Source organism: Lithobates pipiens, unplaced genomic scaffold, assembly GCF_037356315.1.
Source record: "Lithobates pipiens isolate NorthernLeopardFrog02 unplaced genomic scaffold, aLitPip1_a1.2 Scaffold_8, whole genome shotgun sequence".
NCBI classification, from domain to species: Eukaryota; Metazoa; Chordata; class Amphibia; order Anura; family Ranidae; genus Lithobates; species Lithobates pipiens.
The window spans coordinates 520,674,530-520,700,708 of NW_027507903.1; the positions used below are offsets into that span (position 1 = coordinate 520,674,530).

General features: G+C 40.8%; 1 protein-coding gene across 3 annotated transcripts in view; it reads left to right on the top strand.

Annotated features, from left to right (window-relative positions):
• AAK1 (AP2 associated kinase 1) overlaps positions 1-21,666 on the top strand; it is a 196,088-nt gene extending 174,422 nt beyond the window's left edge. For 2 of the 3 annotated variants that reach the window (XM_077469460.1, XM_077469462.1), the window contains one exon: positions 6,570-16,781. In XM_077469460.1, coding sequence (XP_077325586.1) covers positions 6,570-7,612 — 1,043 coding nt within the window. In that variant the 3' untranslated portion in view covers positions 7,613-16,781. Of the gene's footprint in view, positions 1-6,569; positions 16,782-21,161 lie in introns of those variants that run through there. The other variant, XM_077469464.1, reaches the window with a different exon arrangement.
• Positions 21,667-26,179: the final 4,513 nt, after the last annotated feature.

Sequence of the window (26,179 nt, forward strand, 5' to 3'; positions counted from 1 at the left end):
TAGAGTTCAGAATCATGTATTCACCATTATAGTTTGCAGGGTATATAGTGTTTTCTCTGCAAAAGTGGTGTTTCACTTAAATGCTTTGATTTTGACGTAAAAATTAATAACAACGTACACCTTATGGAAAGGCTGAATACATGATCTTTTTTACTATGCGACAGGCATACTGTGATTAGAAACTTGGTAGAATTCTAAATTATCTCAAAGATCAACTCACTTTTAATAGTATAATTATACTGTATAATTGTAAGCTCTCTTAGGAAATCTGGTATGATTGGTGACCTAACTAGAGTCGACCGATATATCGGCCGATATTTGGTGTCTTTTAATTATCAGCCAATTGTGCTAATAAAAAGGCCGATATATCTTCAGCGCGACTTGCAAATGACTTCTGTAATAGAAGTCAATGCAAGTTGCCTGAGTCTTCAGTGAAGGGACTTTCCTCCTCTCTGGGCAGACTGCCAAGAAAAAAGCAAAGAGATACAATGTTTACACTTATGAATGAACTGAGCTCTGTGTGTAGAAGTTCTCAGTTTAACCATTTAAAGACTATATCTTTTCTGACACTTGTTGTTTACATGTAAAAATCCTGTATTTTCTGCTTGAAAATCAATCAGAACCCCCAAAAATTATATATATTTTTTTTAGCAGAGACCCTAGGGAATAAAATGGCGGTTGTTGCAATATTTTATGTCACATGGCATTTGTGCAGAGGTCTTTCCAACGCAATTTTTGGGGAAAAAAAGACACTAATGATTTTTTAAAAAAATAAATAAAACAGTAACCGTAAACATTAAACTGTTTTTTTTGTTTAAGGTTTAAATGTAAGAAATTTTGGGCATCACTTATTAAGGCTGCTTTCACACTGGAGCGGGCAGGCGTTGGCGGTAAAATGCTGCTAGTTTTAGCGGCGCTTTACCATCATTTTAGCGGTGGCACTTATAACCCAGCTAGCGGCCGATGAAGAGGTTATACACCCGTGAAGCACCGCTGCCAAATCGCATTGCATGCGCTTCGGCAGTGGTGCCCATTCATATCAATGGGCAGGAGTGGTGGAGGAGTGGTATACACCACTCCAAAAGTGCTGCTTGCAGGTCTTTTTTTTAACGTCCTGCCAGGTGTCTGTTAGATTTTATGAAGGGGCGAAAAAAATTAAAAAACATATAACGCATATCGGGCCAAAAAAAATCAGCATTATATATCGGCCATCTGCCGCCATGATTTCTAAATATCGTTATCCGCCAGAGAAAAAAACATATCGGTCGACCTCTAGACCTAACAGAATTGAAAACTCTCTTAAAGCATACATTCCTTTAAAAATAGAAACTGCTTTCCTAGCAGTCTATCACCGCCCAAACAAAATTAGCTAAACAATTTTGTTGGATGATGGAGGTCTGGCATCTGCTAAACTATAGTTGGTTGTAAAGGGCTATATTCCGTAACATAATCAAGTACAATGTATGAAAAACAACCCTTTTATGTGTAAAACACTTTGTGAACTTGTATATCAAAGTTAAAGAAAGCTGAATTTGATGACGGGCTTATCTTTCAATCAGCATCTAAACATTTCAGTCACACAGTCTCCTTAAAGTGGTTGTATGCCCATTTTTCTAATGTTTACCTACTGGTAAGCCTATAATAATAAGGCTTACCTGTAGGTAAAATGAATAACTCCTAAAGCTGTACGGTTTAGGAGATGTTCACTTTGCATGCAGCCGCTGACCTCCGCGCCGCATGCACTGTGAATGGCCGGCTGAAAGTCCAGCAGGCACTGCCGGACCTTGCTGGGAAGAAAACTCCCGCACACATGCGTGGGAGTGGCATCATCGCAGCTTCGGCCACTCCCAGCACTGGAGCTGCAAATCCTGAAGGCATGCCGAGGGCAAAATGTCATCTCCCTCGGTGTGGACCGGTGTTCTGCCGTATAGTGTCCGGCCATCAAATAGTGTCCGGACCATACTGCGCATGCGCAGTACGGAGCAGACGAAGCTTCGGAAAATCTCCGAAGCTGAACGGCGCCTGCGCCGTGAGTGGAGGTGGTAGCCCCACCATCCAAGCGGACATAGGGTTGTGAATATTAGAGGGCCCCTCGCGGGCGAGCTTCGCTCGCCACGCTTCGGGCTTGGCCTCGCTGCGCTCGGCTCTTTTGTTATTCCTACTCTGTCCACTTGGATGGTGGGGATAGAACCTGGACTCACGGTGCAGGCGCCGTTCATCCTCCGCAATTTTCGGAATCTGTGTTGCTGTGTACTGCGCATGCGCAGTACAGAGCGGACACTATCGGATGGAGGACGTTATTTGACAAGACACCGGCCTGCGATATGGGGACTTCGTTCTAAGTTAAGTATTTCATAGTGAGCTAGTATGCACTGCATACTAGCTCATTATGCCTTTGCCTTACAGGGTTTTTTTTTTTTTTCTGAGGGTATACAACTGCTTTAAAGCCAAAGTAAATCCACCTATTGTTTTCACCAACCATTTGATGGTTTGCTAGTTTGGTTGAGAGTACAACCAATGTGACTGTTACATTCCCGGCATGCCAGGAATGTAACAATTTTTTTTTTTTTAAACTTAAAGCGGAGTTTCACCCTCATTTTTCACTTCACCGTGCAGCACTAATGTGCTTGCTTAAAATGAATTGCCAATTTATTTATTTTTTATTCTTTTCACTAACCTGATTTATGACTATATCTAATTTCACTTCCTCCTTTAGGGGCCGCGGCTCCATATGTAATTTCCGATTTTTGCATTGGCTCCTGGGAGATCTTGGTCAGCTTGGCGTGGCATTGCTCCCGTAACATTTAACATTGGCAACTATGGAAAATCTTGGTCAGCTTGGCTTGGCTGTGCAAAGTCAAGCTGACCAAGATTGCACTGCACTGCACATGCGTGAGATCGGCAGGTGCATGGTGGGTAGCCAGCATGCACAGAATCAAGGAAGGACACTGTGGCTTCAGATGCCCACACTGGAGATGGCTGCACTGTGCAGGAACTTCACAAAGTAAGAAAACGATGCTGCACAAATAGAAAACTGGGCATAGTTGACAGCATACCTTTGTTACATTACAGGCATGAGTATTCTATGGGTATTTTTTTTATCTCAAGTCATATTGCGTCCAGAACTCTGATTTGAATCGATGGGTTAAGTTCCACTTTAAAACCTCCATATATAAGGAGTTGAGCCTAATGCATTGGGGGCTTAAAGAAAATCTGTACTAAGAAATACACATCCCTTTCCGTCATGCTGATCCAATGACTTCAGTTCTTTAAAGTGGTAGTAAACGTTTTCTGGTATTTTTATAAACTTATAATAAAGCTTACTTGAAGGTAAAATGAAAAACTCCTAAGCGTGCACCATTTAGGAGCCATTCCCATGAGCAGCAGCCAGTGATGTCACCAGCGCATATGCTCTGTAGGAACAGCATATTCATGCCACATCTTCAGAGCTTTGTGCCGTGGCTGCGACTCCTGCCCGCAAACCCTTAAGTCCGAGTAAAGATGGAAGCCCTGCCAGCGATGGCAGCTCACTGCTGGAGGGCTTCGTCTTAAGGCAAGTTTATTATGATATACTAATATGCTTAAAATCGCACCAAAAAAGGAATGGAGCCTGTGTTGTTGGGTATTTGGTTTGTGTCAATGGGATCCATTTTAACATGAATGTGAGATGCCTTTTACATGCAGTTGACCACCTCCAGACCTGCATTTGACCTGCCTCAAGCATCCTTTGCATTCCTGTAGACTTCTATCAGAATGCAACACCACCTTAAAGAAAGCAAAAGACTATTGACACAAGCCCTTATTTAAAAAAAAAAAAAAGACATAAAATATACAATACATACTCTACTTTTTAATTGTGCAGCATATTAGTTGCTTCAGCTCATGTAGAAATATTGTTCCACAGAAAAATTTATGTGTCATACAGAAATGAAGCCTGAAACCCCAACTTGGTTATTCAAGTAGAAATGCCATTCCCAAGTCTCGTTAAAAAAACAAAACACTCCGGCTGCTATACTCTCCATGTATTTGTCCCTGCAGACTCACCTAGCACACTGGCTTAGTAGTTAGCACATCTGCCTAGCAGCACTGAGGCCATCTGTTTGAATCCCACCCAGGACGCTACCTGTCTGGAATTTGCATGTTCTCCCCTGTACCTGCGTGGGTTTCTGTTGGGTACTCTGGTTTCCTCCCAAACTCTAACGACATGCTGGTAGGTTAATCCAATCAGGTGTATTTTGGCCTTACTATGCGTATGTATGAATGTGAGTTAGGAAGCTTAGATTGTAAACTCCTTGAGGGCAGGGACTGATGTGAATGTACAATATACTGTTTATGCAGCGCTGTGTAAATTGATGTACCTGTTACAGTACCTATAATAAAGAAGTTATACACAAACTTTTTACTACTGGAGGAACAAATTAATTATACTTGCTTGATAAGAAGCAGATACAATAGTCCTGTTGCCGAAGTATTTGAACTAGAATTACTGGTAAAGTGGCTTTAAATCAGTTTCTGCAAATGGGTGCATGGGGAAGAACCTAGAATAGATCCTAGCCCCAGACTGTTTACACGGTCTCAACTTTTCTTCAAGTCAAGATTCTGTCCCGCCTACTGTCACCCATGGAGGCTTTTGATTGATGGATATGGGTTAAATGGTTGCTACCGATTTTAAATGAGTTCTTTTGGATTGTGTAAATGATGACAATACTTTTAACTTGTAAGGATGGTCTTGTATCCTGCTTCAGACCCTTGATACTTTTTTTTTTTCTGATCTAAGCCTGTAACTGTTTCTCATCTTCTGAATGCCAATCTCTATCCTGCAAATACATAAGTACAAGGTAAGAAGTGCTGTATGTAATAAGATGTGAGCATCCTCTGCCGTCTTTTATAAATACCCTCCCTGTGGTTGTTTTTTAGTAGGACTCAACTGGTCTTAAACTGAAAACACCTCGAATGACACTTGTGTTATCAAGTGCTAGCAATGAATCACAGCCTTATTATTACCAGGCCAAATAATAATAAGGGAAAGCTGTTTTATTCATTTATGTGTCCGGGATAAGCAAATATTGTCTAAATACAAGAAATGTGTATCCTTACTTGAATTTTGTGATCTTTTTGCATTCCTTACAGATGTGTAGTAATCCAGCATAAAACTTTTCCTCTATGCAGGAACTCCCTGTATGAAGACTAGTTCCTTGATACTCTCAGAGAGTGGTCTTGTATTCACCCCCTCCTGTTTTTCTGCCGGCAGTCTGTAGTGAGTGGAACTGCTGAGTTCTTTGCACAGCTCTGCTCAGGCCACATGCAGCTCAGTGATTAAAGTACTAATAGCTAGGTTTGCATAGAGGCATTTTGCACAAACAATATCGATTTTATATCTAATGGGGCTAAATAAAAAAGATTGTTCCTGGAGTTCAATTTTAAAATATATTTCATTCTAAAGGTGTGGAAGGATAGAAAAAAATCACTAGGGATCACTATCTGCATAAGGAAACACTACTTTGCTGTTCTGCAGTTGTCAAAGCACGGTATCGGCCTATATATGAAATTAATATATGAAGGAAAAGTCTAGAACAATCTTAGTTTTCTGTAGCTCCACACCTACTACAGGTTGGTAGAACATCAATATCAGGGGTCATGTTAAAGGGTGACATTCAGAGCTAGCTAATTGGTAGCTCTGGATGAATGTGCGGAGGTTTTTCAACAATTTTAGCTGCAGTTTGTATCTTAAGGCAGATATGTGGACAACACCTTAGAGTTTTTAGAAAATACATAGGTTGCCATAGCCATAACTTCTCCTTTTAAAGAAAAAAGCCAGATCCTCCAGTGGCATCTGGATTTTTTAAAAGCTAATTCCAAGGAATTGTATTTCTTTTAGAAGCCTTAAAGCAGTAGTAACCCTCTTCACACTTCAGTGCTGCACTCTGTCATCCTCTGACCAAAGCCATAGGTTGTCTTTCATGTTCACGGACACTGGCACAGTGTCCTTCAAGGACCCACCCCTGAGGGAAAGCATTAACCTGCCCTAGGTGGAGGAGAGTGACGCAGTGACATCACCCAGGTCATAGTGTACTCTAATACAGACCTTGTTGTTTTCATTTTCATAGTCCCTTAATATGTATGTAATGTCAGGCTAGAGTTAAAACCAGTTATTGTAATTGTAGCTGAAGGAGGAGACGGTGAGAAATTTTGTATTCTGTGATTATTGGTTTTCAAAAATCACTGACATCAAAGCTCTGGTAACCCTGCCCTATTGTGGCTAGATTTGAAAATATGTTAGTAACATTCTTAACATTTCAGGTAAACTGATGTCGTCTTTTGCCACAATATTTAAACTGCCTAAAAACTTGTTATATCAGTGCAAAGAGAAATATGGAAAGTTAAATTAAGTAAGTCGAAGGCAAATTCAGTTTTCCATTAGTAGTAGTTGTAATAAAGCAGGTCTATTTTGTTGGTAGTGTCCTTTGCACATCTGTGCTGTTTCTGATTTGTTAACTTAGTCCATTTGTGTTTTTGGTTTTCTATGTCTTAAAATGATAGAGAATTAAATTATTTTCTGTTATCTCTAGGTTTGCTTCAAGGTCCACATGCTTTCCCACTGGGGAATGATGGCGCGCCTAAAGGGCCTGGTGCTGGAGCTGCCTCTCTATCGACTGATTACTCTGATATTTTAGCATTGAAGGCTGAGTGTCCATCAAAAGGTCCATCCAGTTGCAGTTCTTTTCATAGCAGTGAAGGAGAAGGTACAGACCAGGAGACTGACCTGTTGGATTGCAGTGGATCAAGACCACTTCTAATGGAATCAGATGAAGAAGAAGGTTCTAAAAAGACTAAGGAAGCAACATATGTAAAACCCCCAGAAGAAGAGCTCATTTCTAACCAGATGCCCCATGTATTTAAACTTTCAGACAGAATGAATCAGGTCTCTGCAGCAGGCTTTAATGATGAAGTGGATGTATTTGCCACAGCTCCATTCGGGAGTTCCAGGGTGTCACAGGATGATTCTGATATATTTACTAATGCTCCATTTGTGGCCAAGCCGAATGCTGTTTTGAGCCAGACAGAGGAACCTGATGTTTTCCTTAGAGCTCCTTTTACAAGAAAAATAAGCACTGAAGAGACAGATTCCACTGCCATATCTCAAGCTCATGCATCTCTCAAAGGGCTTGATATGGCATCAGTTGGTAATTCCACATTCCTAAACACAGACTTGATGTTGGGGGGCACTACCATGAAGACTTCATACACTACTGGAAACCTGTATGCACATTCCAGCAGAAGCATTGAGTCAGCCGAGGACCCACAGAGTTCAGAGAATCACAGAATCTCCAACCAAGAGGCAGACCAGGAGATAGTGTTTGGGACTGTGGTTACAAAGCCATTCCTCCCTCAGTCTTTGTCCAAATATTCCCGTCACTACAACCCTCAAGAATTGCAGCCTGTTGAAGCACAGCCCATTGCTGCTTATAAAGTTGTATCTCATGTTGCAAAAGCCTCTGTAGCTGGATCAGTTCCCATCAACCCAGTGACTTACAGAACTTCAGACATCTCAAGTGCAGATCCATTTGGCTCGGCTCCCTTTCCTGCCAAAGCTGGAAGACACAATCCATAGAATATGATTTATCTAGTTTATGCTTTGTATCTTAGAATTCCCCCAACATTTATACCCGGTATTGCAATGCACTTCCTGTTAATGCATTAATCCTTTTTTCGTTACATCACATTCTTGTTACCCTTTTCAAAGAAGGAACCTTACTGTAGTGCATCAGTTACCTCTACAGCTTTCCATAAACCAGTCAAATTTTGTTAGAAAATTGAACGTTCCAGAAACAAACATTTTTCTAACGGTTGACCTGGTCATATTGAAGTTTCTATCATAGTCATAAGAAAATTCAAAGGAGCAGATGGAAAATATTTCTCAAAGTCCTAGCTGTGAATATGGTTTTTGTTCGGGGGGGCAAAAGAAAAGGCATAAAGTGTAATGCACGTGTCCTAGGTACAAAAGAAACTTGTTTAATACATTGGGGATTCCATTTAAGTAGCAAGTCAAATTTTAAAGGTTTTCTAATGAAATTAATTGGCAAACAATTTTTAAGAATTTCCGTGCAAACGTTAAAACAAAATTCTACTGGTGTGTGGCTGACTTAAGCTGATTACAAGAATGAGCCCTATTGTTACTAAAACTTAAGCCCCATACACACTATCCGATTTTCTGCAGATTTTTTATTTTCCTTCAGATTTACCAAAACCATATAATATGAGGTCAAACCTTAGGAGTTTACATTTGTATGCAATCAGGCAAGCCCTTGCACTACATGGTTTTGGTAAATATGAAGCAAAAAACCATCAGAAAATCTGATGGTGTGTATGGGGCTTAACACTATCAGTGGTTTCTTCTGAACGCATAGCCTTTATCTTATTGGCTGCTCACCTACTTGTGTAAACTGATTTTGACCTGGGTGTATTTACACATATTTGGTATCAAAAGGAACCTCATTAGATTGCAGCTGAAATTAACTTTCCTAAAGTTTATTTGAATAAGGTCAGTGTGCACTATAAAAATATTCAAGTAGATTATAACACCAACTGTATCGCCTTTTGAGGGTTTTTTTTTTTCCTACTTTTAGTAGCCTTCTGATTTTATGACTTTTTTTTTTTTTTTTTTTTTTTTCTACTGTCATTCAATTTATTTCAGTGTTGTGTAGAAAAGTAGCTGCACTTAACTGTGAGACCAACATGGTACTTGGTGACCACATAAGCATTTATACACCCAGGCTTCTACTTCTAGTTTTCCCACTTTCTCTATTACCTGACACAGCTGAGGCTACCATTAAAAGCATTGTAAGGTCTGGGGCAGGTATGCTACTGTGGCCAATGGTACAGAGGTGGGCTTTGCCCCCAAATTAGCAAGGATTCTGAGAGTTGGACAATGGCGCCCTTGAATGCTAGATGAGAGCCTTAGCTGTGACAGATTTCACACAGGTTCCCTTTAATCCATCATTGATGATTGTAATGGGTTAATGCATTAATGACCTTTTGAGTTTTTTTTTCTTTCTTTTTTTTTTTTTTGTTAAAATTTGTGTTTTAATTCAGTTTGTTCTAAAACCTTAGAAATTGAGGTGCCTTATTTATAGAGATGAACAATATTGTCCTGCTGTGCATTGTCTGGTATTTAAACTATTAAGTTCCTATACAAATCTCAAAAAAAAAAAATTAAAACAAAAAAGTCTTTAATAACCTTTGTGGGTTATAATAGATCTGGTTTACCAGTTTCAGCAAACGTGAGGGCTCTTTCATCTTGGCCTTAGCTTTTTTTTTTTTTAAATCTTTATTATATATTTTGTTTTAATTCTTTTCTCTGCCAGTTTCAAAGTGTTATCTCTAATTCATTCTAACTAAGCACCTGTACCTTTTTTTTTAATTTTCACTTATCTCTCTGTAGACTCAATAACGCCATTTCATTAATTTATATACGCTATTGATATTGTGAAAAGGAAAAGTACAACTCTGCTTAAAACGAGGTTGGAGCTAGTTTTTCATCCCTCCATGGTTCCTTACAGCTTTCCAGCAAGGTTACCCTCACCCTTGGTATGCCTATGGCAGACTGACCCTAGCTCTTTAGTGTTTCTTCTGGAATCTGCTGAAGCAAAATGTTTATATATTCCAATGGATATTCCATTAGAGGCCACATGATAGCCGCTTTTGTGTGCCCACTAGTGGATTCGTCATAGGAATATACATAACAGTAATATCCTAAGCTTATATTATCTATCCATATAGGTGGTGAAATAAGATTTTTATGTCTTTGAAGATCAAGGCAGAAGAATCTGATGTCATCTTTAGAGCTCCTCTCTCAAGAAAAATAAGTGTTACAGAGCCATATCCTGCTGCCACATCCTAAGTGTATGCATCTCTTAAAGGTCTGCACATGGCATTATGGACCAAAGCCAGGCTCACTCTTACCTATTAAAAATAAATCGTTAAAAAAAAGTAAGAATTTCCTTCATTACCCAAGCAACCGATCAGATGCTTTAATTATTTCTTCCAAGCAATGTGACAGATGGGATGCAGTTGCTACATGCAAAAGTCCCTTTCAGGCATTTTCTTTTACTAATGAATTGGAAAATCATGGTGACAGCTTGATTGCTACAGGGAAAACACACACACACTTTCTTTTAGGATGCTTTTTAAATGCAAAAGTTCTTTTGTTCTTGAGCCATCATGATAGATCATGGCACGTCATTGTGTACATCCCCAATTATTTGTCCTTAATGAGTTAAGTTTTCCTTTGTCAAAAAAAGTGACCTACAATAAAAACCTCTAATTGGAAATATCCTTTCACTGTTCGACCTGCTGTAAACTAGTGAAAGGTGAAATCTGATGTGGGTTTTATGGGTTACTAGTTTGGCATTTTATCAGTGCTTTTGCAGTGCTGTGTTAACCTGACAGTGTAGATTTAGTTATCTATACACTGCCATATAACCAAAGTCACTCAGTACTTTCTTCTTCTGATGTGTGGTAGCCCTTACTGCTTTGACCTACAACAAATACAGGTGACATTCAGGGCTCCACCAGGTCCTCTTGCATGACAAACCTCTAGGAGTGCCAACAAGGACAGAGCTCGTCCCAGCTCAAAACATTCAGTAGGGAAAAAGTCCTAAAATAACAGCAAAATCCTGTAAGGAAGTCTGACAGCCTCAGCTCGGGCTCCAACCAGGCTATACCCCCCCCCCCCCCCCCCCAACATATTTCACTCTGCTCCCGGAGCTCAATCATGGGGTCCTTGCTGCTTTTCTGAAAACCGGTGGGTCATGTTTTAACCCTCAAAATGCCAACCCACCACGCCGCAACAACGTGCATTGTACATGGTTGCAGGGGAGTTGCGTGATGGCCTCTATCATTTGGTAATGTTCTCCGGTAATACTGTCCGATGAACATGGCTTGGCGCTTAATTTTTGCATGTATTAAGCCCTAAGTGGTGGTTTCCTTGTTTGGGTTGGCAGATGATGCGTAAAACCCTTTTCGCGCCCCCCTGGCCGCACTGCTGAGCCCAACGGGAGGCAAGAATTGAGGAAAATTCCCACCAGAGCAGCATAAAAAACAAATCTGTGTTTGAACACATTTTTTTTCCCCCCACTAAACCTGTCATAATCCTAAAAGAGCTTTACTCACATTTTATGGAGTTTATTGCAGGCAGAGTATAGAGAGAAGATATGTTTTTGTGTAGAGCAGTGGTTCTCAACTTCATTCCTCAAGTACCCCCAACAGGCCATCTTTTGAATTTCTCTCCCCCCGGTTCCATCTCTCACCATGAAACTGACTGCTCTATAAAGCTTTTAATGGGCACCAATTTAACCAGATTATAACACGCACATTAGCCTGCATGTCGATGTTACCCACAAGGCATGACATCCAATGGCATACTAGTCACAGTGCTTATGAGACGATTTTTAAAAGCAATTAGGGTTCCTCTGCTGCTGTAATTTTAAAGGTCCTCAAGGGGTGTCTGTAGATAAAAATAAACTCTGCAGCCCTGATGGAAGTTGAATAATGCTCTTGCTATAGATGTTAGCCATTTACGTACCTCCTGACGCCTGGCTAGAATACTCCCAAGATGTTGCTAAGAGAGATCTAGTCATTACTGCTCAGCTCCACCATCACAGGAGTGAACAATTAAATTCTGAGCTCAGAGCTACAGCATCAGGGTAGAGCGAGCATGTGAGAGTGTTTGAATCCGAGACAAAGCTCACTCTTGTGATGGTGGAGGTGAGCGGTAATGACTGGGCCTCATTAAGCAACGTCTTTGAAGTATTCTAGTCAGGCTTCAGGAGGTAAGTAAATGGCTTACACCTATAGCAAGGGTAATATTTAACATTAGTCAGAGCTACACTGTTTTTATCTACAAACACCTCTTCTCTTCATAGGCAGTTTTTTTGTAAATGTGAACTAACCCTTTAATGGAAGCCTGAAAAGATGAATCATATCTTGCAGCTGGCTCTGCCTAGTAGCGGTGGCCCTGGAACTATGTAGGCACCATCAAGTGGGAGGTCAGTCAGCCACAACTCAAAGAAGCTAGCTAGAACAATGTAACTATGTAAGAATTGCCATGCCTGAAATTCAGCTTTAAAATATTAAATCAGCATGACGGGCATTTTCAGAACAACAATGACAGCTTCCATTTTTTTCTTAAAGCGTTGGCCAAAAAAAGGGGGATCCTGTTCCTTTAAAGCATGTTATACAGCACAGTGCCTGTGCTGTGTAATTTGGCCCTTTCTATCACCTGAGATACCTGGCTGATCCTGCTTGGTCCTGCCCTCCTTTTTGTAAACCGACGTTTATCGTGGCTGCTGAGCCCTGACACAGTGGTCAGTTTACACTCTTTTGTTTTCCGCTGGCTCTCCTCTCTCCCCCTCCCCTCTCTGTGAGCTGTCAATGCCCACCCCTCCCCTCCTGCTGCTAAAATTACAGTTGTCTTGCTATAATCCATAGTATTAGATTACATTATGTGCCCCAATGTATAATCTTTATGAAAAAAAATGCAGCTGTATACCTTAGTTCAGAGCGCCACTCGGCGAGCACGTGACCGCCTGCTGTTCTCCTCCCCTCCTCTCTGCTGATGTTAGCAGAGGATTGTCGGCCCCTCCCACCGTAGCTGTCAGATCGGGAAAGACATTGGCGGCCAGTCACGTGAGCTCTGAGCAGCACTTTGAAATAAGGTATACAGTAGCATTTTTAATATACATTGGAGCACATAAAGTAATCTAATACTGTGCATTATAACAAGGAAAGAAAGTGGCTTTTTAACCATTGATGAGCTCAGGTGTGTTTGAACACGAGTCCAAACTCGCCAGAGCTAGCCTGCTGGGAAGCTGTCTACCAATCATAGGTAGCGGATGCAACATTCCCCGCCTTGCGATCGCACATATGCATGCCCCTTGCAAAAGTGCAACTGCAGGGCGGGGAATGCTTTTGCCCTCAATGATTGGCAGCTTCTTGGTGGGATAGCTCAGGCAGGTTCAGACTTGTGTCTGAACAAGCCCGAGCTCATCCCTACTCTTTATATATGTTTTCTTTAACAATAATGAGTGAAATCATGTTCCCACATTAGCATTGGTCTTCCAAATATCTCTAAAAGGGCTAAGCGGTGATACCAGCCTAGGCATTAATTTTAAAATGGCTCCTCCCATCAATATCTGATGGTTGCAGCTAAAAATTCTCTTAAAATGGGAATGTCATCCCTTGACACTGTCTTTCTTCCATGGATATATTTTTTTATATCAGTCTATAACTTCTAGCCATTTCAAAATCCTTACAATTACTCAGACAATCAGCCCTGAAATACAATTTTTTTATTTCTTTGCTATCCGCATCCAGCACTTCTCTTATCACTCCACATCACTTACTCTAAAGGTAAATCTTGTTTTTCATGAGCGTTTTCCTCTACTTTGCAGATCTGCTTCCTCTATTGATGATTCTTAAATAGGTATTGACAAGAAAGGAGTTCTGCACAATCGTACTGTAAGATGTAACTGAGATCAGCAAATGATCGCAATGAATTGCATTTGTTGTATCAATGTTCAGTGACTGTTTATTTTATGCATTGTCTGGCTGATTTCTTACCATTTTATGAGAAGCTCCTGAAAAGGCTGGCCACGTTGTGTGTGCCATGACAGGTGCACTTTACATGCACACTTATTTTTTTTTTGTGCAGTTAAATTGAAACACAGCTTACATGCAATGATATCGCGGTGGAAAATCAGTGTTCAAATCCTGGACTGTTATGTAAATCAACATAATAAGGTATTACATGTACATTGATTAGCTTGTACTGTAAATTCAGGTGTTATTTATTAGTCATGGGCCTCACCCCATACAGGGAGTCTTGACTAAAAGTGCCCAGAAGAACTGTCCCTGCCAACCGGCATCTGTCTTGTTTTCCCATACTTCAAACACAAGGGATTCTGTTGAATTCATGGGGCAACACTATGGGTCCTTTAGTCACTTTTAGTCAAGCGGCCGCAGTTGGCGTAACTAATGTTCTGTTTCTTGGCATTTGTATTTGGAAAGATGAACTGTGTCTCTGTAGCTGTTATGTAACTAGAAAGATTGTACTCGCATTAAAGGAAACTTGTAACGAGAGAAATATACAGGCATGGCTATCATTGCAGACCTATTTTAAAAATACTAGTGGCCTGGCTCTCTAACTTTAGTGTTTGACCTGGCACCAGGACTGGCATGAGAGCAGTAATGTCAAAACTGATTTACGTGTTGATCCAGAGAATAGACACACAAGAGGGCGCACCACCATCCCTTTTTATTAAATATAAAGGTAAAAAACATATTCACTAGAGCTGCATGATTCTGGCTAAAATGAGAATCACAATTTTTTTGCCTAGAAGATAGATTGCGATTCTTGTGGAGTAACATCTTAAACATTAAAACAAAAAAATTGGGCTAACTTTATTGTTTTTTTTTTTTTTTTTTTTTTTTATTATTCATTGAAGTGTATTTTGTCCCAACAAATTGCATTTGAAAGACCGTTGGGCAAATACAATGTGACATAAAATATTTTAGCAATTGACATTTTATTCCCTAGGGCAGTGATGGCGAACCTTGGCACTCCAGATGTTTTGGAACTACATTTCCCATGATGCTCAACCACACTGAAGAGTGCAGGAGCATCATGGGAAATGTAGTTCCAAAACATCTGGGGTGCCAAGGTTCGCCACCACTGCCCTAGGGTCTCTGTTAAATATATATGTTTGGGGGTTCCAAATAATCAAAATATTGACTTTAACTTAAACAAGTGTCAGAAAAAGATTTAGACTTTAAGTGGTTAAACTTCCTGCATTTACACATTGTTTAAAAACTTGACAGACTTCCCAATTTTTTCTTTACACACAGAAGTTGCTCCCTTTGATCTAAGAAGAAGGAAGAGTTGGTTACAATGTTTCATGTTGAAAACTTGGCAGACTGCCCAAATGTTTTCTTTTGACAGCTGAGTGAGCAGATAAGTCTCTCCACTTGTTATATGAAAGAATCAGCAAACTGCAATGGGAATCATTAGGGGGGTTTAATCGAGATCACATTTTGTTTAATGATTAATTGTGCAGCTCTAATGCTTACTAACATAAATAGGAACAGGCATATGAAATCACAATTCCAGCCATAAGTTCAGAGCTTCCGAAGAAGGGGGCATGTCCCCTGAAACACGTCAGCCTACCAACTTTGGCATACATGGTTAGTCATGATTCAATATGCCTGTTCCTATTTAATTTGTGAGTATGTTTTTACTTTTATGCTTAATAAAAAGTGGTGGTAATGCACTAGGCTTTTTTGCCCTTCAGTGTGTCTTTACAGTTTCTTTGCAGATTTCTCAGTCTTCGGAGGGCTGTATTAAGTGAAGCACTATGGGTTGTGACACCTCCAGATGTAATGCAGCTTGAGTACTGGAGTGCTTGATCTTTTCCTCAGAAAATACTGAAGCCAGGGAATATGCATGTCAGCCAAGCAACTGGCACTTTCAGAAGGAAAGTACAGCACTGGCACTTGTGTTATGTCTGTTAACACATGAATTCTTTAAAGGTTGTATAGCCCAACCTTTCTTTTTTGGAAAGAGCACTGAAGACTTAGGATGCATGTGATGCTCTTACTGCTGCCTGTGTCCCCTTTGGGAAGATATACACCATTTCTATTCGGGGTAGTGACCAAGGTCCTTGGGACAGTAAGCGATGAGGACACCAGTTGTGGTGACAACCGTTTAGGGTGGGAATTCATCTCACTTTTGTTGTGTTCCCAGGACAGGAATAGAAAGGACATCTCCCCAATGGGGCACCGCAAATAATAACCTGACAGGAGTTTAAAGGGACTCTCTATTATAAGAGATTATGGAGTCCACCATAATTGAGGCTCCTTTTTAAGAATGCTTATTGCCTGGCTAGATATAGAAATAAAGAATTCTGGCACTTATTTAAAGTATGCTGGTTCATAGTCTGTGATTCAAAGTACCTAAAGCAGAACTTAATTCTGAGATACTTACCTCTGCCTCAATGGTCTGATGCCTGAGAGGTCCTTTGCCGGCATCTTCTCCCTGGCTGCTTCTGAGTGCTAGTCTTAGGCAGTTTTGATTGGCCGGTGTGGAATGACATCACTCCTGTGCGTCCACAGGAGTGCAGTAATCTCAGCACATTGGCTTTGTGCTAGAATGTAAAATGGGCCGTCTTTCTAGACGGTTTTTCTCTTTTAAGTCAGGTGCAGCCAGGCAACTACCATTTTCAAAATAATGGCAACATCCTTACTCCACTCATGACAGTCACTTGAACCATTCCTTACTCTCTCCAAAACGTCTTTTTTTTTTTTTGCTATGCATAACGTAAAAGGTCCGCAATATGTAGGCCATTGCTAACCCTTTTCTGAAGATACTAGTTCCCAGGCTGCCCTTTGGATTCAATGACTTTAGTTCTTTGAGTCAATGACCTGGAATGGACATACATGTTGAAAGTCCTGAACTTTTTTCAAGTCCTCAAGCACTGAGAGCAGAGACAGCCTGGCAACTATTATTTTCAAATGGAGATCCGTAATGGCAACTCCAATCTTTCTCAGTACTGGTTTCCTTTAAATTTTAAGAATTACAGTTTGTTTCTACTTACAGTATGTGATCAGAGATACCCTCCAGCCAGGACCTTCATCTGTCTTGATTTACTGGATTAAAGTGCTGCTCCCCTGCATTACTTGAGGGGTACAATGACTTTGTGGTTAAAAATAAATTCTCATTCACTTGACTGGAGGCTCTCTGTTGCTTATTTGGTCCTCGACAATACATGCTGTGTGCTTTTCTGACTTGATATGAATATTTTCACAACTAAAGTATAACACAAACTCCAAAGTGATTTGTTTATTAATGTTCTTTTGTCAGCTGCAAAGAATATACTGTATATCTTTTTTTTTTTTTTTTTTTTTTAAAGAAGCAACACATTACACACCACTGTATATAAAGGGAGTCCTAACTGCAAGCCTTTCTTTGAAAACAAAATACATTTCTTGGTGTCACCATGCCTTGGACAGGTGGAGAGGGTTGAATTTTTGATCCTGTGTGCGGTCACTTTTTTTTTTTCAGCATGTCATGGCTGACTATACCTGAAACTGGAAAGAAAGCAAATCTTTTGTAATGCAATGCAAATAGATCAAACGTGTGTAGATTGTGTTGCCACTCCGCACAATGTAGTAGAGGGGTAAGCTGAGCAAGAAATATGTTCAGGTTGTCATGAATTTGAAGGAAGTTATCTACTCTAAAGCCTCGTACAAACGATTTGGTTTTTGGATGACAGAACATTTTTCATTTAGTTTTTGGTATGCTAGTCTCATGTCGAAAGTGAAGGCGTTACTAACAATACGAGAATTTTCGTTTTGACAGAATATGTCAGAAGTGACGTAACGCGTTGAATAGTCTTGCTCTTACAATTTTTTTTGTACGAAAACTGTATTATTGAAAAAAAAAATCAGACGTTGAGTTCGCATCCGACAAAAATTTTATGGTCTGCACATCCAGTTTATGTCTGACCAAAAAGTGAAATCGGCTTTCGAAAGCACCGTGCTAACGGTAAATTTGTGGACGATTGGTCGTCGTAACACAATTGACGTTTGAAAATCAAAGCGTGTGTGCGAGCCTTTAGTCTCATAATTTCCTGTTCTGCAGTCAGAAGTTCACCTTTAAAACATATTCACAGACTGCAATAAAACCTGGTGTTAGAAGGCCCTTAGATTTTCAAGCATTAGCCTTGGATGTGGATGCAGAAATACAGCCAAAAGAAGCAAATTAGAAATAAAAAGCCTATTAGAAGACATGAAAATAAAAGCAATATTCAGCTTCAGCTTCAATTCAGAGGTTTTTCCATGCAATACTTTATTTCTGCCACTAGATGTTCTCAGCCAGCATTATTCAACACACTTTTGTCTGAGCCCAGGTCATTCTGGACCCACCCACAGCCTGTTACTGGATAGTGAAAGAAGAAACAGTGCTAAAGCCATTGGTGTGCAACCTTGCTCTTATATTGTCAGCATTGGCTGCTTGTACTGCTTCTTCATCTCACATCCCAGCTGTGCTGTACAGAGACTGCAAGAAGCTGACTCCAGTTCAAATTCAGGTACTAGCACTGCTTGGCAAAACTTTTTGTTTTAGATAATGTAAGGAAGAGCTAAAACACTTTTGTTATCGGTGTAGCACTTGGGAAATATTGCATCACTTCCTATCCAAGAGATGCAACAGGAAGTTGGAGGAAATTCCCAAAGTGAGGACAGGTGTCCCTATTGGAAGATTTCCTCTCTCCTCTTGTTCTGGGGACAACTCGAAAATGTTGGATTTCTACTATCCTTTTTAAGTGATAATGGCTGGGTTGACATGTGTGTGGCCGCAGTTCAAAGCATGGGGTCCGGTGCGTCCCTGTTCACTGATTCAGATGTGATTCTGTTCCAAATATTTGCTGAATTCGCACCTAAACAGACCCAAAGACGCACAGAATCCTGCAGTCTGGAGCATGGCCACCCTGGACCTGTGTGAACAGGTTACATTGAAAGCCGATAACACTCGCCTATCATGCGAATTGGATGCAGGGAAACCACATCCAATTTGCATATTTTTAACCCCAGCCTGAAATTCCCCAACAAGAACACAAACAGCAATAAATAGTTGATAGCATAACCTGCTGTATCCAAAAAAAGAAAGAGAAAAATGTGCCTTAATCTCAGCTTTAAAGAAGTATAACCATAATTCCCAAATTGGAATGCTCCAGGGGAACCAAGTCTTGGTCCCATTCTCTGATCTGTGCTGTTGTTGCAGTTAGTGTAGTCAATAGTGCACAGCCCCTTCCTCCACCTCCATTCGACCACATCTCAGCAGGAGACAAATGAATAATTGGGTGTCAGTGACGGTGCTTATCTGTGGCAGCACACATGCTGGGGATGAGCGCTGTCATTCACAGCAACAATGGGAAAGGGGTCTGTTAGCACAACGTTCCTGTGTAAGTGACCATAAGGAAAAATACACAGGATGGTTCATAACAGTACGGTTTCTGCCCCTGGGGTTAGGGTTGCCATCTTTTTCTTCAAGCCAAACCTGAACATTAAAGCCCCTTTCACACAGGCTTTCTGATCCGGTTCGCCTGTCAGTTTTTCAGGTGGACCTAATGGGAGCCTCCATTCACTCCTATGGAGCGGCGCATGTTAGTGGTATCTGTGGAGTAATCTCTTGTCTGTAGCACTTCCAAAAATCTTCTGCTCAGCTGGAGACCAGGAGAAGGAACACTAACCCCCCCCCGGCTCAAGTGCTTACCCATTGTGGTGAACCAGACTGTGGCTCTGCACTCCATCTGGTCAGCTGGTGGCCGGGGCAGGAACATGACTAGTTAATGTTATCAGGAGTAAGTTCTTCTCTTTACTCAGCAGTTCTGCCAATCTAATCTAAATCCTGAAGTCAATCCGGACAATGTAATTGCCAGGAACTGCAGCACAAGGATTACTCTGCCTGAGCCTGAAAATCATCAAATAGTCCCGCCAGAGTAATCCTTGTGCTGCAGTTTCCGGCAATTACATTACCCGGTCTATCTGTATAGAAGTGGACATCGGGACTCTGATTAGATTGTCGATACTGCTGAATAAAGATAAAAACTTACTCCTGATAAGTAGATGGAGCACAGAGCCACAGTGCAGTCTGATTCATGTGTCTGGGTACCAGGCTCAATGAGACCCAGACACATGATTCAAAACCCGTACTCTCTGGGTGAACCCCGGACAGGTGGCAACCCTATGGCTGGGGTGCTATGAATAAGGGAACATTTTCCCTGCATCGGCATCATGAATAATCATAGTGTAGTCTGGTCTGTGCGCACCATAACAGCCAAGGAGCCTCTGGGGCCAGGAAGCAGAGTCACTCCCCTATCATCGCTGTGCATAATGCTGATCTAGGGCTGATGACATGCAGGGCTGCCCCCAGCAGAGGGGGGTAGTGCACCTCAGTCCAGACTTGCTTCTGCCTTGCTGCCTGAGTAATCTAGGGCTCTGATGGATAAGTGAGACTGACTGAAGGGGGGAGCGCTTCTTATCTGAAGTTCCTTTCATTGAATCAGTTGTTTGCATTGACTGCCTCATTTGGTCAGCATCATGATGGATGCACTCAAAGTACATTACTTCTGTGGAGAGAGGGCAGTGTCTACAGTGCTGTGGCTCCTGCATAAGAATGCTCATAAATTGGGCTGCAGTCTGGGGTGGACCTGACAGCCAGCAAAAACAGAAAAAAAAAAACTTGCTTTTACTGTACAATGTTACGGATCAGATGGGGAGGACCTAGTCCCCTGGGCAATACAACAAAAATCGAACAATTGTGGAGATTCTTGAAGTGATAAAGAGGTGGTATGTACGTTCAGCACTGGACCTTCTGCCTCCTTGTTATGGAGTGTGAAAAGCAGTATTGTCTTCCAAAGCTGGTTTGAAAATGGTTTCAGGAGAGCCACTTTGTACTATTATACCAGCAATATAGACATGACAGAATTTCTAAACCTTCCCTATTCTATTAAAGTAGTAGTCCATCCTAACACTAAAGCCCCTACATCAACAGACGACAATGATCTAACCCTAACCTATCTAGCCCTGTAAAGAAGAAATCGGTATACATTACATATCTTTTCTGAAGCTGACCCGGTACCACACTGAGTTGTCAGCCGTGGCTTTGCTGTGTGGGTGGGTGCAGAGGACACATCCGACAACAAGCCCCAAACTCTATAGGAGACGTCACTTCCCATTCATTTCAAAGCCGTTGAAGGCCATGTCCTCTGCAGAGCTTCGGCCGCTGGAGATCGGATCAGATCGGTTTCAGAAAAGGTATGTATACTGAGTTCTTCTTTACAGGGCTAGCTAGGTTAGTGTTAGATTGTGGATGCAGGGATTTTAGTGTTAGGGTGGACTTTAACTATATGACTGCAGTTATGGACTAAAAGCAGTTCCCTGATTTTTCTGCTTATTCAGTTCTCTTAAAATTAAAAATTTAAAAAAAGCGGTGTTCCTGGCAAAAAGAGAACTCTGTCTCAAACAATCGACACCCCTCGTTTTTGGATATTTTTTATTTATTCTTTTTGGTACCTTTTTTTTATTTTTATTTTTTTTCCCTTCAGGTATCCAACCTACGTCACCACGGTGAGGTACAACACTTCCGCGGTTGAATCCGGCCCTCCTCCTGCCACCATGCTGCCTTCTGGAACCTGTGTGTGTGTCCCAGAAGACTAGAAAAGCGACTTGCACATGCGCAGTAGGAAATTGACTGTGAAGGCTTCACTGCCTATTTACTTTCAATGACGGCACCTGCACCTGAAGCCGATGGATGGAACAACTTGGGGTGCCGACATCGCAGGCACCCTGGACAGTTTCCTTATATTAAAAGTCAGCAGCTACAGTACTTTAAAATTTTTATTTTTTTTACCCCGCTTTAAAGTGTTGCTCAACCCAAATAAAAGAGTGAATTATATTGCAGCCTATCCATAGATATAGTGGCTGCATTTGTTTTCCATTTTCAGGCTTTTCTTCCCCTTTGTTTTCATCTGCCAACACACTTCCTGTTTTAGAGTGACAATGCTAACTGAAAGTGACAATAAACTCACATTTTTATTAACTAAATGGACTGTTACTAAGCTAACACCTGTAAAACCAGTCTGTATATGCAGTAAAGCATGCTTGTTATACTCACTGTGGAACCTAAGGGGTTACTCCTCTGCATTGTGTAAAAAGGCTATTTGATCCTGTCTTCTCTATTCCTCCCCATCTTCCACAGTTCTCAATACATCTCCTGATAGAACAGAGGCTTGGGACACTCTGCACATGCTCAGTTTGGTGTGTAGTGCTAAAGGAGGTTTTTTTTTTTTTTTGGGAGGGTGTATGTGATCGGCCAATCGGCACTATCCAGAGAGAGTGTCAGGGGTCCTGCAGCCTGATAGGACAATCATAGTAGAATGAAAACGCCAAGCTTTAACCAGAAACTTATAGAAGTCACAAGGCTGCTGTATACTGCTGATGAGAAAAGGTATTTAGCAAAGGTATTTATATTTACTAAAATAATTGTATTTCCATGGTCTGTGTACTGTGGGAGACCAGATATAGTGAATGCAGGGTCCTGGGTTTAGTAACACTTGAAATATAAGTAGAATGTACCTTCTATCTTTCTTTTCCTTTGTTTCTTCCCCCAAATGCAAGTTTTCTGCTGTCTCCAAACTTCCTGTTCTGTGTATATGAATGTAGCGATCCTTCCCTTTTTTTTTTTTTTACACTCACCCCCGCGATGGGCTACACATCTACCTGAAGGCGCATTCATCTCTAGCAGAATTGTAGTACACATAGAGTGAAGCATATGACCAGAAATAACGTTACTATTCGCTTTACACTAGTAGCAGTGAGGTGCATCACAGGAGGCTAGAGAGTGTGCACAGGACACAAAAAAAATTATGTCTCAACAGGACGGTCAGGTTTTTTTTTTTTTATAAACGCACAAAAAAAAAAACATGATGTACTTGATATTCAGTACACAATCGGGCAGCGAGGTACAGGAGCATGAGACAGGAGTGGAGTCAAACAAGCCGAAGTCACATTTAGGCAGGCGGAAGTCCAAAGGAAGGTACAGGAGAAGTCGGGTCAAACACAGATAACTGGAACCGATCAAAGCACAGGTTAACAGGAACAAACTGAAAGACCATTCAGCAATGTGTGTGTGTGTCATTGCTTGGTTTAAATAGGCTGACTGGCGCCAGTGCGTGCACGCTCACGCATGCGCTGAATACATGCTTCTATTTGTGCATATGCCCGCACCTGCGCACCAATGCGTGCTTGTCAACCAAGTTTCTCTTGCAATTACATGCTGTTCATACTCACTCAGTCACTATGAGATTTGTTTTCTGTATTCTGCAAAAAAAACCTGGTTGATCCTGCTGCTCTCTATCTCCACCTTTTTGTTCATGGCTAGGAATTCAGATAGGAATTTTACAGTTATGGTGGCAGCTCTGCACATGCTCAGCTTTCAGTGAGTTTCTATGCTGAGCATTTCCTCCCTAAGCAACCCATCCTGAGCAGCCCTTGTGCTTATAGAGTCACACATGTGGGTGTATACACAGTGTTAAATGACATCCCACTCCCTCCCCCCTCCTCGGTGCCCACTAACCAGCTAAGCACAATGAGGGCAGAAAATCACTTATAGATTGGTGGAGGCTTCACCTCCCTCTTATTCTAAGACACAGGCTAGAGGGACGTGACACAGCATGTGACTGGCAGAAATCCACCCACACCATGTTTTTTCCACAAATCGATAAAGATTTGATTTTAGATTTATATTTTTCTGACAATTTAAAAGAGTTTTATGTTATTTATTTATTTTTACTCTGTATTCCAAAGGCGTTTTATTTATTTTTTTGAACTTGTGACCAGCAGCAGGGGAGTAGAAGCTCCTCTTGCTTATATTTCAGGTGACAGCTGTATATCGATTAGGAAAAAGATAGATGTTTTTGTTTTGTTTTTTAATTAAAAATAACTACACTGCCATCATTCACTTACAGAAATAGAGAGAGAATGTAAATTAAACTGTGTTTAGCATCACTTCAAGGGCAGGAGCCTATCAGCCTTTATCTAAAGCGGATCCAAATTGGGCTTGTGCAGTAGGGACTGGCCAAATTTAATTCAGTATGTGACCATCCTGCTTCTCAGAAATCAGTCGTGTCGGGTGGGGATCCCTCAAATCACCTCAATTGTGTGGATGGAGGAATCTGTGTAGTGGGCTGAATGAAAAATAAATAAACCTATATTGCAAGTGATATGCTGAGGATACCAGTACATTGTTAGGAGCACCCCAAAATGTAGATCACAAGCAGTGTGTTTGCGGGTGCCAGATCATGTGTTACTGCAGTATCACACGATTTGGTGTGGTGTGATTTTTTTTTTTTTTTTTCAAAAGTAGTGCATGCACTATTTTTTGTTCAGATTCAGTCCGTTCAAATAAATGGTCTTACAATCTCACTGCAGGGAAATGCATGGGAACATGCACTGCGTTCCTGTGCGATTCGGGTGTGAACTGACCCTAAATGAAGGCTATAGCAAAACTACTGCAGATCATGCACGTTTTTTTGGGCCATAAAGAATGTGATCCCACGTTTAGTCCTACAGACTGCTGCTGGTAATCTCATTTACAAAATTACAAAAAGTGATTTGTCTCAAACCTTTTTCATTTTGGATAAAGTAAGGGGGGGTTATAACCCCTGTCAGATTTTTTTTTTGTTTTGCCATCTGTGTCCCATTTGGGAGGTTTCCCCTCTATTCCTGTTCTGGGGACAGTCCAAAAATGTGGGCTTTACTTTCACTTTCAGTGATAAAGGTAAAAAAGGACACACAGAGAAAGCGAATCTCCAGACAGCAACAAAAACCTGAAAAATAAACAAAGGAACCATGCTCTTTTATCATAAATTACATATCATAAATCACCATAGTAAATCTTTATTTAAATGATAAAAATCATCCATGTATAGTTCCCACACGTGAACAAAGATCCTCGTGAGGATAGGAAAGGTTCCTCTCCACCACCATGCACACACACTATGCACTCACCAGACTTAACTGACCCCTATTACAGGGAAGAAAACCCATATTGGGGAATAAATTGGGGAATATGGGACTTTAAGGTGCTTATTAGTATAAATGGATATCACACTAAATTTTGTTTTAAAAAAAAAAAAATTTATTACAGAAAAAATAACATTAAAAAAAGTCACTTCCTTCATACAGATCTCTGTGGGTGATCCAGGCTTAGTTGGGAGATTCCTGTGGGCGGGACCATTTGTGTCCAGAAATTCGCTCTGATATCAGTTTCCCACTGTAGATCCGGCTCTGAGTCCCCAAAACATTGGAGCTAAAACTTCTGGTTAGGAAATTCCTGCTATCTACACGGATGCATCTATGTATGTATTAATATGTGTACTTTAATATGTTCTTAAGGATTTTTTTTTTGTTGCTGATTTATCTTTGTATCTATTTACTAGAAATAAAGTCCACGCATATTCCTGAAGAAGCCCTGAGGCGAAACATGTAGAATAATTGTGTGGAAAGCTGTATGAAGGAAGTGACTTTTTTAATGTTTTTTTTTTCTGGAATAAAGATATATATATATATAATTTTTTTAATAAAATATGTGTGATATATTTTTATACTAATAAGCACCCTGAAAGTCCCATATTCCCCAGTATGGTTTTTGTTCTTTGTTCATTTTAAGGGACAATGGTGCCCACTGTTTGAGTCTGTGTCTTGATCATTCTAATCCCCTACTCCCTATTACAGGAAGTCAAATTGCGCATAAGGCAAAATCCAAGATGTCATACATGAGGTCACAGGAATTAATCCAAACCGCTGCTGTCATCCATTCACTATATATATATATATATATATATATACACACACACACATACATAATGTATTCAAAGCTTCAGTTTTGCCATAGAGAGAGAGGAAAGAATACTCTCATGGTGCAGTATTACAAATCATTTATTTAAAAACAAGGTTGTATTACACTTACATCAAAGAAGACAAGGACCAGCGTGTATTGAATAGGAATTGCCGGTTAGCCCTCCACCTGTGTTCCAGCTGACTGGAAATGACAAATCTCAAACACTACCCTTAAGAGATACATATAGCGTTTTTATATTCTGTAGTGTGAAAGGCTCTAAGGCCCATGCAGGTCTGAGACATGTAACCAATTCTGTGTTAAATAAGGCCTGATTCACACCTACCCTGTTTCCCCTAAAATAAGACCTAGTGTGATTGTCGGTGATAGCTGCAATAAAAGCCCTACCCCCCAAATAAGCCCTAGTTAAAGTCCTTGTAGGTCTTCTTTTCAGGGTAGGGCTTATTTTTGAGGAAACGGAGTAGGGCTTATTTGTGTGGTAGGGCTTATATTGCAGCCAACACCGACAATCACGCTAGGTCTTATTTTAGGGGAAACAGGGTATGCAGTTTGCATATTGCAGGAACAATTTGCATTTTTCAATGCATGCTTTTGATCCATTGAAGTCTATAGGACCAAAAACTAGAAAAAAAGTCCCTGGCCCTTTCTATAAAATGCACAGATGTGAACTACATCCATAGCAAACCATGTTAAATGGACTGTAGT